The following is a 12818-nucleotide window of genomic DNA, read 5'->3' as shown; positions in this document are numbered from 1 at the left end:
AAGGGAAATCGTCGAGTGGAAAGTAATAATCAGCAGTGACTAGGTCCCAGCGAAGTCCGGTGGTGTCTCGTTGGCCGTGTGTTTGACGCACTTGAATTCAAGGACGAGCACGGTGAAGAGCAAGCCAAAATGTGACTATCCGATGATCTTTGAGCTGTCTATTTTACTCATCATTCTCAAAGCAACTTTTTTTTTAAAAATAAAAAAAGATCAATAAGTTGTCGATCTCAATGCTTTGCCAACCTTGCCGGTTCTCAGAGGTCCCCATGCAGTGGAGGATCGACGGCCAGGAGAAATAATACTTGAAAGCCAGAATCCCTGCACAATTGTGTAAAGTTGGCATATACTGTTGATACACGAATATTGTACAGTAATGAATCATGTCCATGTCAGTCTTGCGGGATGAGCCCGCCGAAGACCACCCCACCCCTAGTAGCAACCATCTCCTTAAACGCCATTTGCATCAAGCCCCCTACTAGTATATATCGTATCCCATGTTTCCCGCCTCATCTCAGGCCTTGATCCCCCTGGCATTAATCTCGCCCTTCTCCCCAATATTCAGGCGCACACGGCAATCAGGGCAATACCACTTTGTCGTGCGCGCGGGAATGTGCGTCATACCGACACACTCTAGATGGAACCACTCCTTATCGCAGTTCTTCGTACATGTCAGCGCAAACGAAGGCTTCAAACCGGACAAAGAGTACTTACTTCATTGTCGCACGCAATCATCTCGCCAAAGCTGACTCTATTGCAGTCGCAATATCGCGGCTCGTTTGGGTCAATCGGATTGCCTTCGTCATCTTCCTCCAACTCAATCTCAATCGGCTGGCCCTTTTCCTTCTTCTGAGCGCGCTTCTTCTTAGGGGCGGCCTTGCGCTTGCCTACGGCGCTGCTGCCTCCAGCGTTCGTCTTGCTGACAATACCAGGAACAGGCTTTCTAGTCCTCTTGCTCGGCAGTCGCTGTTCTGGCGCTGGTGTATTCCTCGCGGTGCTAGCCCGACGGGTTCGGTCAGCGGCCAGCGAGGGCTGTGGCTCTTGACTCATAGTTTTCCCTCGCGAGCCGGGACGAAACCCCTGGCTGTCTGGAACCGGTGTTGTGCCTGGTGTAGCGGCCCTGGAGCTGGATTGCTTGATGGACGGAGCTGCGGATGACGACCGCTGTGCTTGCGGGATCTGTGGCGGCGGTACCGGAGTGGGAGGTTCCACTTGTTGATGGGTCTTCTTTGCAATCTCGCCTCTTGTTTCTCGTCTAGGTGCAGGCTCGCGCACAGGAGGGAGAATCGGGGTGGTGGATTTCTTGGGAGACAAGACCGGTGGCGGGATTGGCGTCTCGGCAGATGGTTTGGTCACTATGTTTGCCGGAGCAGAGCTGGGAACAGAAGCAGTTGGACCGGTTGAGCCGGTTGGCGAGGACGCAGGGGCGGATGAATTCGCAGGTTTCGCAGTTGCAGCTGCAGTGGCAGGAGCCTCCTGTCCGGGAGTAGGAACTGGGACCGGTGTAGTCATCTTAGGGGTAACCGCGGAGCCCCCTGGGGTAAGGACAGGGGGAGGTATGGGAGTCTCGGCCGAGAGCTGCGAGGCGAGACTGGCTCTTAGGTGAGGCAGAGGGACTGGAGTTTCCGTTTTGGTGCGCTTTGGCGCGGGACGGGGCGCCGGTGTCTCGAGTATCTCGGGCTTTTCAGCCTCAACCTCCGGGACGGAATCTCTCTTTCGCTTACCATTGGTTTTTGGCTTAGCTGCTTTGGAGGTGGACTTATTTGCTGTCTTGGGCTGATCCGAGGCATTGTTCGCAGCGTTCGACGGAGCTTCATGGGACATCAAAAGCCTCGCAGCTTCCCTGAACTGCCGGGCTGATTCCTCTGCCTCTTCAGCAGCCTGCTTAGCCAACGACTCCCTCTTGAGCTTCTTCGCCTCATTCAGCTTCATGCCTCTGTTGCTCAACTGAATGTCGTCCGATGCAAGTGCAGCGGCGCTGATGGCACCCTCTGGCACAGGGTGGTTACCAGACTCAGCATCGGGTGCTAGAGCAGGAGGGACTTGGTCAAAAACTCTGCCCTCGTCCTCGGCTTTCTTCTTTGCCTCTTTGTAAGCATCAATGCCGCGCCCGAGCGTCTTTAGTTCTCGTAGAATCATGGTGTCGCTGGGATTCCATGTGGCATTCTTCTTCATGCGCTTCCTCAGTCTTGCCAGCTCCCACGGTGTCAGCTGAAGCCAGGGAGCATCCGCACTCCCTATGACTGCATTCTCTGGCGGAGGCTGTAGCGCGACGGCGGGGGTACTCGATGTAGCTGGAGTTGCATGTGCCTTGGGAGGTCGCGCTGACGTTGAAGTCTTTGGGGTTTTTGGTGGCCGGGATTTGGGAGTCTTGAGGACTTTGATGCGCGGCGCAGGCGTTGTCCGGGCGGGCGTCCGTCCAGAAAGGGACTCGTCGTCTTCCTCCTCGGAGCTCTCGTCGCTATCGTCCGAGTACGCCACGAACTGGTCATAGGGCGGTAATACTTCTCCAGGGACGGTAATCCTGGGTATCCGTGGCCGTCGCAACCTCTCTCCGTCGCCATTTCGCATTACTCTAGGCGCCCTGATAAGCTGGGGCGACTTTGAGGTCGTCACGGGGCTCTTCTGCTCCTCTGTCGGGTAGTTTTCCAGAAGGCTCTGCAGCTTGGCTAGTATCGTCTTTGCGCGATTATAGTGGCGATTTACGTTCTCGGACATGCGGATCGCCTCGGCGTGTGCGTAGACTCTTGAGCTGACCGCATGATCAAGAGTGTTGGATATGTCGGCGCGCAACTGTACGGGAGATGGCCGCTCTTCGGCGGGGAGAGTGGGAAGCTTGCCCCAAGTAGAGGTGAGGTTGTGTATGTTGAGGGATGCTTCGCTGTAGGTTTGGTCGAGCTTGCCGATTAGGGTCAACGATCGCATCATGTCAGAGGGGAGGTATTCGGTGAAATCGAGGAAGTCGGTGACGGTGGCTTGCGCGTCCGGATCGGCGCGCATTTCGAGGGATTCGACAGAGTTGCTGATGGAACCGAGCGATTGATGAATTTCGTGTTCGACCAAAGCCTTGTTTTTGGGTGACGCCTCGACGTCCATGGCGTCTGCGTGTTCGTCGGCGGGGGCCATCTTTCCCGGAAAGAAAACTATCGACGGCCAAGAGAAGGACGTGAGGATTGCTATGAATGCATTTGGTACGTTGATGTCGGGGGTAGCTGTTGGGTGCGCCGCGGTCTAAGGTTGCGCATTCTTTGGGATGCGGTCGTCGGCTGGCGCGTTTGCGAGGGGAGTCGCGACCTGACGTGATGTTCGGTTTAGCTCCTGGAGCTCCCTGGCGCAAGGGGCATCAACTCCGAAGCAGTGGGGCGCCCTGACATCCACTGACAGATGTGTTGGCCAGATTGGCTTAGCACGTGCGCTATACCCGCGGGATATCCAATTTCCGGGACCGAACCTCATGCTGGTTGGTGGGGGTATTCAGGGAAGTGCCCCGGGGTTTCGGGTTTCTTCCCAAACGTGAGTGTTCTTCATTCCCAGGTCCCTTTTGACTAATGTAATCACCCAATCAGCCAAGCCCACCTACCAAGCAGATGCATGTCACCTTGAGTCTTGAGCAGACGGCTTGTAATTACTATTTTCCCGACGAAGATGAGGACCATGGGTATCATCGCCATTTACTATACACTATACCATATCATTTTCAAGTTGCAGAGTTCTTGTTCATCTACAGTACGATCTGAATGCTATTGACAGGCACCCGGGGAACACCACTGACCCTCTCCTTAACGCCAAACGCCATCCCAGAAAATATTCCCAATCACTGTACACTGCATTCCCTATAACAAACCTCTCGTTGAACATTTGCCCTCAACGTCACGATCAGACCAAATCCGTCCTCTGATTACCCATATCTCCGGTGTTAGGGAGTGGGGTCGCGAGTGCACACATCTCGAACTACGCCCTTCACCAATCCACATCCTCCTCTTGACTAAGAACCGTGCCCCAAATCTTCTCCTCCTCTTCGACGTGATACCCAGAGTGCTGACCCACGAGCGTCAGTGAACCATACAGGATCATTCTCTTGCATTTCCTAGAGCGCGCAGCTTCCGTCAGCAACACGATCAAAGAGTGGTTCTTGTGTCGCAGCCATCCAGCACACTTACAGAAATCCATTTATCGTCGTGTTACCATAAACCTCGAGATCCTTAACCTCACACGTCCCCATCACCTTTAGCTTCCCAAACCCTTTAAGCTTGGCACTATCATCCAGCATATTAGCATTGCGCTTCGAGCAGGCAAGCGGGGGCAAGTAAAGACTCACCCAACATACATGTAACCGGCTACTTGGATGTTTCCATACGCCTTCATCTTCCCACTATTCATGCAACAATCAGCATCCGCCTCCTCCCATTGAGATCAACGATCTACCTCCAAGGATACTCACTCGCACGCCAGGTTCCCATTGACTTCAATAGCGCCGTACGCCTCAACCTTGTCCCTTACGTCAAAGTCACCGTTGAATATGATGTTGCCGCCAGCACGCACAGAACCCACAACGTCGAGTGGGCCTTGCAGCGTGATCTCGCCCTCGCTCCGGATCGGTTTGGACTTTGGGGCCGGCGCGGTCTCGTGTGTCTCCTCGTATCCCGTCGAGGAGCCGGGGCCGGTTGTAGTTGAAGATGAAGCATAGCAGCTCCCCGTCGTGCCCGCCGAGGATACGTCATACTGCTCGTCGTAGCCGTCATTCTGGATGGCGGTTTCTTTGCCCTTTCTCGAGGAAGAGGTTCTTGATTTAGGGGACATGATGAGCAACGGAACTGATAAACACGAACGGAGCGATGCGGTCTGCTATTTCGCATTGCAAAGCTCGTCGAACAGGCTATATGATGGCAGGCACCATGAATCTCGACCCACGGTACCCGCGAGGAATCATATATGAATTCTTTGTGAGGCTCTTTCTTGACTTACAAGAACCGCCCGACTATCCGACTGACAAATGCTCGGCGGGCTTCCTCCCACAGAAACAAGAAGAAAGCCTCAGCCGCTTCATCCAGGTTTTTTTTGTCCGAATCAGGAGACGGAGCTGAACAAGTGCAAAAGAAGTTGCATACGTGACATACCCCCGCGTCCTCGTCCTCGCTCGAGACGGGGGGACGGGGGACGAAAAAAATGCCTGTCTGACCCCCCCTACCGTTCGCCCTCCACCTTTCCATATAACCTAACCCAAGGACAATGGGACAGAAGTAAGAATTGGGACCTGATCGTCGTCACAACCACCAAGCGAGCGGCGGCTGTGGCATTCTCACCGTTAATGTCTAAGTAGCGCTCCAGCCGCAAGACAGCGACGGGCTCTTGGCCCAATGCCCGCCTCGCGCGGGGCACCCGCCTGGCGCGGCATGCGCCGAGGTGGTGGTGTGTGCGGTAGCAATGGGCCATGTCTCAGCGAGAACCACATCCCCAAAAAGAAAGAACGCCTTGGGAGGGGGGCAGAGGATCGACAGAACCGGGACAGGAGGCTGCTCGGCTGCCCGGGTTTCGCTGCCAGCCCTGCGGTAAATCGCCCCGATTGGGAAACCTGTCTGGATGGCCAAGCCAAGGGGAGAGCGGGCGGAGCCTCGCGGCATGGGACCTAGTCCGCCGTCCGCCTCACCAATATCCAGACATTCAGCGCAGTCCGTCCGGCTTGAGCCGTCAGCCGCGCATTCAACAACTCGGCCCACCCTCAGTTGGCAGCTTGGCAGTCTCCGTTCGTGTGCAGAGCCAAAAAAGAGGTTTTGCTTCTTTTATTTCATCCCCCCCCCCCACCTTTTCAGCCCTACGTCGGCTACCCGGCCATTCACCACACGGGAACCCCCCATCACCAACCAGAGACAATCTTTCCGCTAGCGCCCTGCACTGAGCCGATTGATTCGGACTAGTCTCTGCGTTTATTGTCCAGGCAAGGCGGACTCCGTGCGTCCAAACGACCCATACCATATGGCCATCACGTCACACCTCCGAGATCGAGGCAAGTTGATCAGCCTCGGTATACCCCCGTTTGCAGATCGGCATTCACAAAAGCACTCGAAACTTACACCGGGACAGGATGGGAAAACAAGAGTTGTACATTGCTCGAAACATAAAAGACAAGAAAAAATTGGTATACATCGTCTTGATGACCCGACTGGACAGGCGGCAACAACCCTGTTGTGCACCTTTCGCCCCCACTGGTCCAAGCAGACAGCCTTCCCTCCCGTTGAAAGCCGCGATATCCTCGGGGGAAAACACCACCGGTGACTATCACGTCGGCCGGCAAACCCTCCTCTCCGTACCGTAAGCAATTCTCGGTCTGCCCTGTCAAAATGGCTGACACCTGGTCTCGATGCACGGCAAGGCAAACATCCCCTTCTCATGACTCTCCACCACCGACGAATCCGAGACCAACGCCCGTCAAAAACGCGGCGGCAACCCAGGCGCCAGCATAAACGACCGCTCCATACGACTCAACGCCGCCGATCGTCATGTAGGTCTGCAGGTAAGTGTTGACGCCCGTGACGACCATAGCGACAAACGTCCGCAGAATGACGACCTTTTCCCGCGTTGTGTAACCCCAAATGTTCCAAGCCAGAGTCTCGCCCAGTGTGGCCGTCGCAGGGTCGAACTCGGCCAGCTTTCCGTCCTCGGCAGTCTCGCCAGTTCCAACGAACGGCGTAAAGATAAAGGTCCTTGCCGCAATTCCAAATGCAACCGTCACGGGAAGTGTGGCCAGAAAGTTGGTAGTGTAGGCGGGCGCAATGCTAGGCAGACCCTTGAAGTAGAGCACGAGGGCCGTAGGCAAGTAGGTCTTGTAGGCACTGAATAGGGTAAGACTGTAGATGGCGGCCGCCAGAATGGTGGTGTAGATCTGGATGGGGATATCGGTGAGGATCTCGCGGTTGGCGGCGTTCTTAGCGCCGGCGTGTGCGCTCGACAACGGCCTCAAGAGCTGGAAGGGCACAAAGGTGGAGAGCATCTCAATGCCAAGGGCTGAGATGGCGGTCGCGGGGCTGATGTTGTAGAAGGTGGCAATGAGGTAGACCTAAACACAGAGCGTGGTGTCAGCAGACGAAAGTTACGTAGCTCAGAACACCTTGAGCCATCATTCTTCGTCGTTGGATGGAAAACGTACAGGTGGGCCATGTGCGAGTAGGTTGAGCGCAGCGAGGTCGTAGCTGTCAAAGTCGCCGAACCAACCCAGCGCAAGCTCAAATCTGTTTTGAACGGTGGTCGTCAGCAGAGCTCTGTCTTCATTGCGCGACACCCAGCGCAGCCCTCGCTGGGCAGAGCTTTTATTGCGAAGCACGAGAACAACTCACATCCGCCATCCAGCCAAAATCGAGACCTCAGCCCAGGTATCCAAGCTCTTTGAGATTCCTGCCAGCTCCCCGCGACTCCACTCGCTGAGGAAGCTGTAACACAGGCTCGAGATGCTGAAGCTCAGCACCGTGACGAGCGGAAACTGCAGCGGGGCCGGCAGGTGCGAGCGCTGCCGCCGCTGGTGCTGGTGATCCCGATCCCTCTCGCTGATTTGCAGGGCCTCCGTCTCCTTTGTTGCCGCCACACTTGTTGCGTCGTTGACGACGCCCAGTGCCTCGACCGTGCCGTCGGGGGCCGTAGCGAGGGTCTCGAGGTTGCTCGCGATGGCCTCGACTGCGCGCGTCTTCGTCTCGTCGACTTCAATGCCGACGTCAGGATCCTCCACAGGCTGCGGGGCCTCGCCTCTGCGTCGTAGAGTGGGCATTTTTTTTCTTTTCTTTCTTCTTCTTCCCCGTGAGTGCGTGAAATGAAGAGGCAACGTGGTGCGTTGACCGTGATAAAAGGAGCGTGCCTGAATTGGCGATGCGCCAGCTGCAGAAGAGGGGTAGAGTGAAGGAATAGAGAAGTGGAAGGAGGTACAAGCCGCAGCTACCGTTTGCGATTTGCGACGCGATGAGCTCAGCCAGATGGGAGGAAAAAATGCGGGAGAGAAGTGAGACCTTTGCGTTTCCCACCTATGGGCGCTGCTGTGGCCTATGATGTTGCGGAGTGGAGAAGAAGCTGTCCTGGCGGGTAAAGGTGACGTCGCCGGGGAAACAGCAGCTACAGGAAGGTGGTGAGGGAGCTCCGTAGTGGATGAATCGAACGAAAAAAGGTCCCCCCCCACACCGCCGACCACCGAACGTCCGCCGTGCTTCAGCGTCCCGCCCACTGAGGAAAACCCCACTACGAGCGGGTGTTCACAAGGATCGAGTTTTTCTGCTCCGTTTATTCGATCCGTATTTTGCAGACTTTTTTCTTTCTTTCTTTCTTTCGTTTCCTTCTCTTCTAGAAAAATCCTCCATCATCCTCTTCGCTTTAGAGACATAAATCAGAAGTTCCCCCCCTCGAGCCAATGCTTGAGGCGAGATTTACCTCTCGAGAACCGCGCTTGTCCCGCCCAGCCTCCCGTTTGACTGGTTCCTGTGTGATCTTCAAAGCTTGATGAGCTCACATGCAAATCTTTACCTTCGGCAGCAAAGCTCCGGGTGTGCCTGGTTAAGGTTGCTGCTGGCTTCCTTCCATCAAACCAACCCAGCCTGCCTCATCAGTCCAGCCATCCTTCGTTGGTGAACAAGAGCAGCGGCCCTTACCTTACTTTCCGTCATCCCCAATAACCAACCAACCTTCCATCACCCAGGCCATATAGGGTCACAATCGGCACATGTCAATCTTTTGATCAAATTTTTTTCTCTTTATTTGTTATGCTGGCGTCGAACCGACCAAAAAGAGCGTCGCGGCCATTCTCGAGGCATCGCACTCGTTTGTCTCGTAAGATCCATCAGCGTGATAGCTTTGGGCGTTCGCTCGACGCCCTCCCGATCTCTCACTTTAACCTCGTGGAGATGCAATCTCGATCCCATATCGTCATCGCCTTGCCTTGCTTGGCCCGGCCATGATGCAGGATCGGGCTCTCCACTCCTTGGTGCTGAGAGATCGGCGGCGGAGACAGAACCACCTCATTTACAGGGTTTAGTATATGGTGGTACAAAAGAAACACATCCTCTCCTTCCCTTCCCCTCTTCGTCATGAACTCATATCCTCAGATACCGTCGGCATCGACGGCTGAGTGCAGCTTTTCTACTCCTCCATCCGCCCGAAGACGCCATCGTCATCCTCGTCGCTCCGAGATCGAGATCGGCGATCGAAGTCGTCATCATCCATAACGCTGTCGCTATCTTCCATCTTGACATCAGCGTTGCGAAGCTCGCCCCGGGTGAAACTCTCTGGTTGTCTGCTAGGGAAGCTGTTGAGGAATCCTGCACTGAATCCGGCGCTGAATCCGGCGGCGCTTGAGAAAGATGCCGCCTGGTCGAGGTACTGCGCAGGCAGTGGGGGTACTGGAGGGGCGTCGTCAGGCAGCGTTACGGTGCGACCGTTGTTGCTGTTGAAACTGCAACTCAGAAGCTCGACGGCAGCAGCCAGATCCTGGTCTTCCTGTCCCGTGGCATTCCTTCCCGACGACGGTGGCCGCTGGTCTTGGCTGTTTTGACGGAAATGTGAGGAGAACCCTGAACCGTGTGGCATGCTGCCGGTCACAAGAGGGTTGGTGGACGGCGCCGATTGATATGAACGACCGAATCCGCTTCCAGACCCATACCGCTTCGAGAACGTACGATCGGACGATGCGAACCCTTCCAATTGGGGCGGCGGGGTGGTGTCGGCAGAGCTGTGTCGCTCGTCCGAATAACCAGAGGCTGCCGGAGAGGTAGACTCTTGGTCACTAGGGAAGTCCTTTGCAGAATCCGGAGGCGTGGCTGCATCAGCCCCGTCCTTGTGGTTCATGGTCAACAACACAGAAGCGGCCTCGAGGAGCTGAACTTGTTGGTGCTTGGAAATAAGGAGCTTGGATGTCAAAGACCACTCGGGAGTGTGTTCCCACCTGACCAGAAACGAGTCAACAATCCGTCCGACTACACGTCGATCAAGGGAAATCCGGCATTTGGGGCTCGAAAGCAGAGGCCAAGGATTATATGAAGGGGATGCGGGGGGATGGGAAGGGGAACGAACAAATGCTTGGTCAGGCAACTGCTATGCTTGTATCCCTTTCCGCATGTCTCGCACTTAAGCTCAACACGGTTGAACTTTCTGCCTTCCTTGACGAGAGGCTGACCGTCGCTGGCGCGACGGATGCGAGCCTTTTGAGCATCATTCTCGCCTTCGTCGGCTGATCCGTTGTTCGGATCGTCCTCAATGGCGCTCTCGTGGATGTCTGTCTTGCCGTCCAAATGGAACCTGTGCGTGGGCAGGCTCGCAGGAGGGGAAGGTAGACTCCCGATGATTGCAGCGCGGGCGGCAGCGCTTTTTGACGCCGTGTTACGGCGAGAGCTGACTGCAATGGGCGTGACCTTGTCGCCTCCGACCTCCTTGATTGCCGCTGCCATAGCCGCCGCGTTCGCTGCGGTGTTTGTCATGGACTTGCGGCGTGTGACACGGTGGTTGGCATTGAGAGCGCCGCCGAGGATGGAGTGTGAGTTGGTACGCGAGTGTGATTGCCGTGTGGTAAGTCCGGAAGAGGAGGCAGTCGAGAGAGATGGACGGTGTTGGGTCAATGGCCTCGTGGTCTGCTGCATTTCCTGAATGAGGACGAGGAGTGATCAGCATGACTGGGTTGTAGTGATGGGAGCGAGTTATGCAGGGCAGGGCATGGTTTAAATCCCGATTCCGGGCGTACTTTTGAAGAGGCCATTGCCAACTACCGATACTGATCAGGTCCGACGACGAGTGTCGAACACTTTGTCCCTCGCAAGAATATCGTGAATGTGTGGTCGTTTGAAGACGCGGGTGGTGTTGTGTGGTGTTGTTCGACGGTGGTAGACAGAAAGGCAGGTAATGAGTGAGTCGCAAAGGCAAGCCTCCGGACGCAAGAAATAATATTATTTTGGGGAGGAGCAGCAATTCAGCAGGGGTGTGTCTGTGGGCGGGTGTGTCTAGTAGCTCCGAGCTGGGCCAGCCGACAGCATGTGGTGGTATTGAACGGTTCGGGTGCCTTGGGGTTAGTCGACTGATGATCAACAGGGCTGTCGAAGTCCAGACCGGATTCAACTTTTTTTTTCTTCCGTTCTTTGAAGGGAGGTAGCTGAGTGAGAGGGAAACGTTGTGGGCTCGAGACGGAGGGCGTTTGGAAGAGGATCCAAAAGTCCATCAATGGGCGAAACAGACCAGACGGGCCTTTCCAAAGTCGCCAGAATGAAAGAGAAGCGCTGGTCGGGGACGAGTACCGGCCTTCATTGGTCGTTTCCTACCACCGGGTCGCTAGGATGAAGGTGCCAGAAGGAGGAGGGGAGGGGCAGGAGACTGACTGTACCGCAGCAGGACGGACTCACACTCCCTCCCACCCTCACCTCAGAGCGCGCGGCCAGGCCAGGTGGGAGAGAGCGAAAGAGGAGAGCGAGAGTGATTTTGGGGGGGGAAGGGTGTGCAACGTGGAAGGGGGCGTGGACCTTGGATTGGAAGTGAGGGCGGCGTGCGAGCCTGGGAACATGGGTTAGGAAGGAGACTGGGCCCTCTCCTCTCCGTGTCCCACAGTGTACAAGCAAGCCAAGGTACGCCGTAATGTACCTCTCAGGTGTGGTGGAAGCGCAGCGGACGGGCGCCAGGAACAAGGAGCATGGAGCATGGCCCGTGGTCGTCCTTTTGGCGATGGGCGAGCGATGGTCGGCCTCCCGAGCGATGGACGTGTCCGTAAGGCACCGGTGCGGCGGGGAAAAAGGTCACTGGGGGAGGGGTGGATGGATCTGATGGGCAAAATCCTAGAGTTCCTCTAATCCATAATCCCCGTCCTCCAGCCCAGATCCATTGGTGGTCAGGGCCGATAGCGTACAAAGTAGTACATGGGCTTGCATGTTGTAAATAGAAATTTATGTCCGGCACTTTTTTTTTATGATCAGTGCCCGCCGGTGCTGAGTCTTCTGGCTGGTTGTTTCGACCGTCCTGAACTTTTTTTCTATTTTACACTTGTATCTTGGGTTGCAAATGCCAGTACCCGATGTAGGCGGACAACGTGGGGACATCTTGGTCCCGGAAAGTCTGCCAGGCAACGAAGCCAACACACAAGAATGCGCTCAAAGGGCTGCCGTCTTTGTTGATACAGCGCCTCGCCCGCACACCAACATGTGGACTCGTGCCTTGCTTGGTCTCGCCGGACGAGGGTGGCTTAATTTGGGTCGGGTGCCTATTTTTTTGGGGTTCCCCTCAGGCCCTCGCACATAGTGCAGTTGTTATCCGAAGAATTGGTTGGGATCGTGCTAGCCTTGTGACCGCCGAATCCTTTCTCTCTTCCCATTTTGCTGTTCGCGAGGTAACAAAGTGGAATGATTGAGACAATAACCTCCAATGAGGGCAGAATAATGCCGTGTCTTGGTGGAAGCGAGAGACTAATCGATTGCGAGTGGCATGTTTCGGCCAGGCAAAGTTGTGGTGCACCCCACGACAGCTTTGCTTCCCCCTGACGGAACAGCTCTGTTAGGTAATTACGCCAGCCATTGCTCCCCGGCCTGGAGCATCAGGTTGGGGCGTTGGGGCATGGGAGCATTGATCGTTTCCGTTTCTCAATTAACTGGAGAAGTGGTTCCCGTCGGATCAGGAACGGAAGTCGAGACGTGGGGAGTAGCTTCGTAGTGCTTTGTACTGTTGTGCGGCGCGAGCTTCAAGGCTATGAGCTGTGCGCAATGCGCTATGCTGTGCCTTGCTCGAATGAGGAGAAGCCATGAGGGGTTGGCAAACTCAAGCTGGGAAATGGAATTCTTGAGTACAAAGAGCGAATGTGTCTTGTGAAAGCTCGGGTGGAC

The 12818-nt window shown here is 55.5% G+C and overlaps 4 protein-coding genes across 4 annotated transcripts; all 4 read right to left on the bottom strand.

The window, feature by feature from the left end:
- Positions 1-511: 511 nt before the first annotated feature.
- Positions 512-3123, bottom strand: EsH8_IV_000921 (uncharacterized protein; the record flags this gene model as incomplete). Its single annotated transcript, XM_083265811.1, has 2 exons — positions 512-658; positions 712-3123. 2 exons carry the CDS (start codon positions 3121-3123, stop codon positions 512-514), a joined length of 2559 nt encoding a protein of 852 aa, XP_083124706.1.
- An 834-nt stretch (positions 3124-3957) lies between these two features.
- On the bottom strand, positions 3958-4797 carry EsH8_IV_000920 (uncharacterized protein; the record flags this gene model as incomplete). Its single annotated transcript, XM_083265810.1, has 4 exons — positions 3958-4084; positions 4158-4253; positions 4316-4369; positions 4439-4797. 4 exons carry the CDS (start codon positions 4795-4797, stop codon positions 3958-3960), a joined length of 636 nt encoding a protein of 211 aa, XP_083124705.1.
- A 1585-nt stretch (positions 4798-6382) lies between these two features.
- Positions 6383-7753, bottom strand: EsH8_IV_000919 (uncharacterized protein; the record flags this gene model as incomplete). The annotated part of the gene is made up of 3 exons (XM_083265809.1): positions 6383-7051; positions 7142-7223; positions 7329-7753. The coding sequence occupies 3 exons, from the start codon at positions 7751-7753 to the stop codon at positions 6383-6385; spliced, it is 1176 nt and encodes a 391-aa protein (XP_083124704.1).
- Positions 7754-9108: 1355 nt separating this feature from the next.
- On the bottom strand, positions 9109-10717 carry EsH8_IV_000918 (uncharacterized protein; the record flags this gene model as incomplete). The annotated part of the gene is made up of 3 exons (XM_083265808.1): positions 9109-9910; positions 10039-10604; positions 10703-10717. The coding sequence occupies 3 exons, from the start codon at positions 10715-10717 to the stop codon at positions 9109-9111; spliced, it is 1383 nt and encodes a 460-aa protein (XP_083124703.1).
- Between the last annotated feature and the right edge of the window lie 2101 nt (positions 10718-12818).

This window comes from Colletotrichum jinshuiense, chromosome 4 (assembly GCF_051148585.1).
Source record: "Colletotrichum jinshuiense chromosome 4, complete sequence".
NCBI classification, from domain to species: Eukaryota; Fungi; Ascomycota; class Sordariomycetes; order Glomerellales; family Glomerellaceae; genus Colletotrichum; species Colletotrichum jinshuiense.
This window is presented reverse-complemented; position numbering and strand designations above follow the sequence as displayed.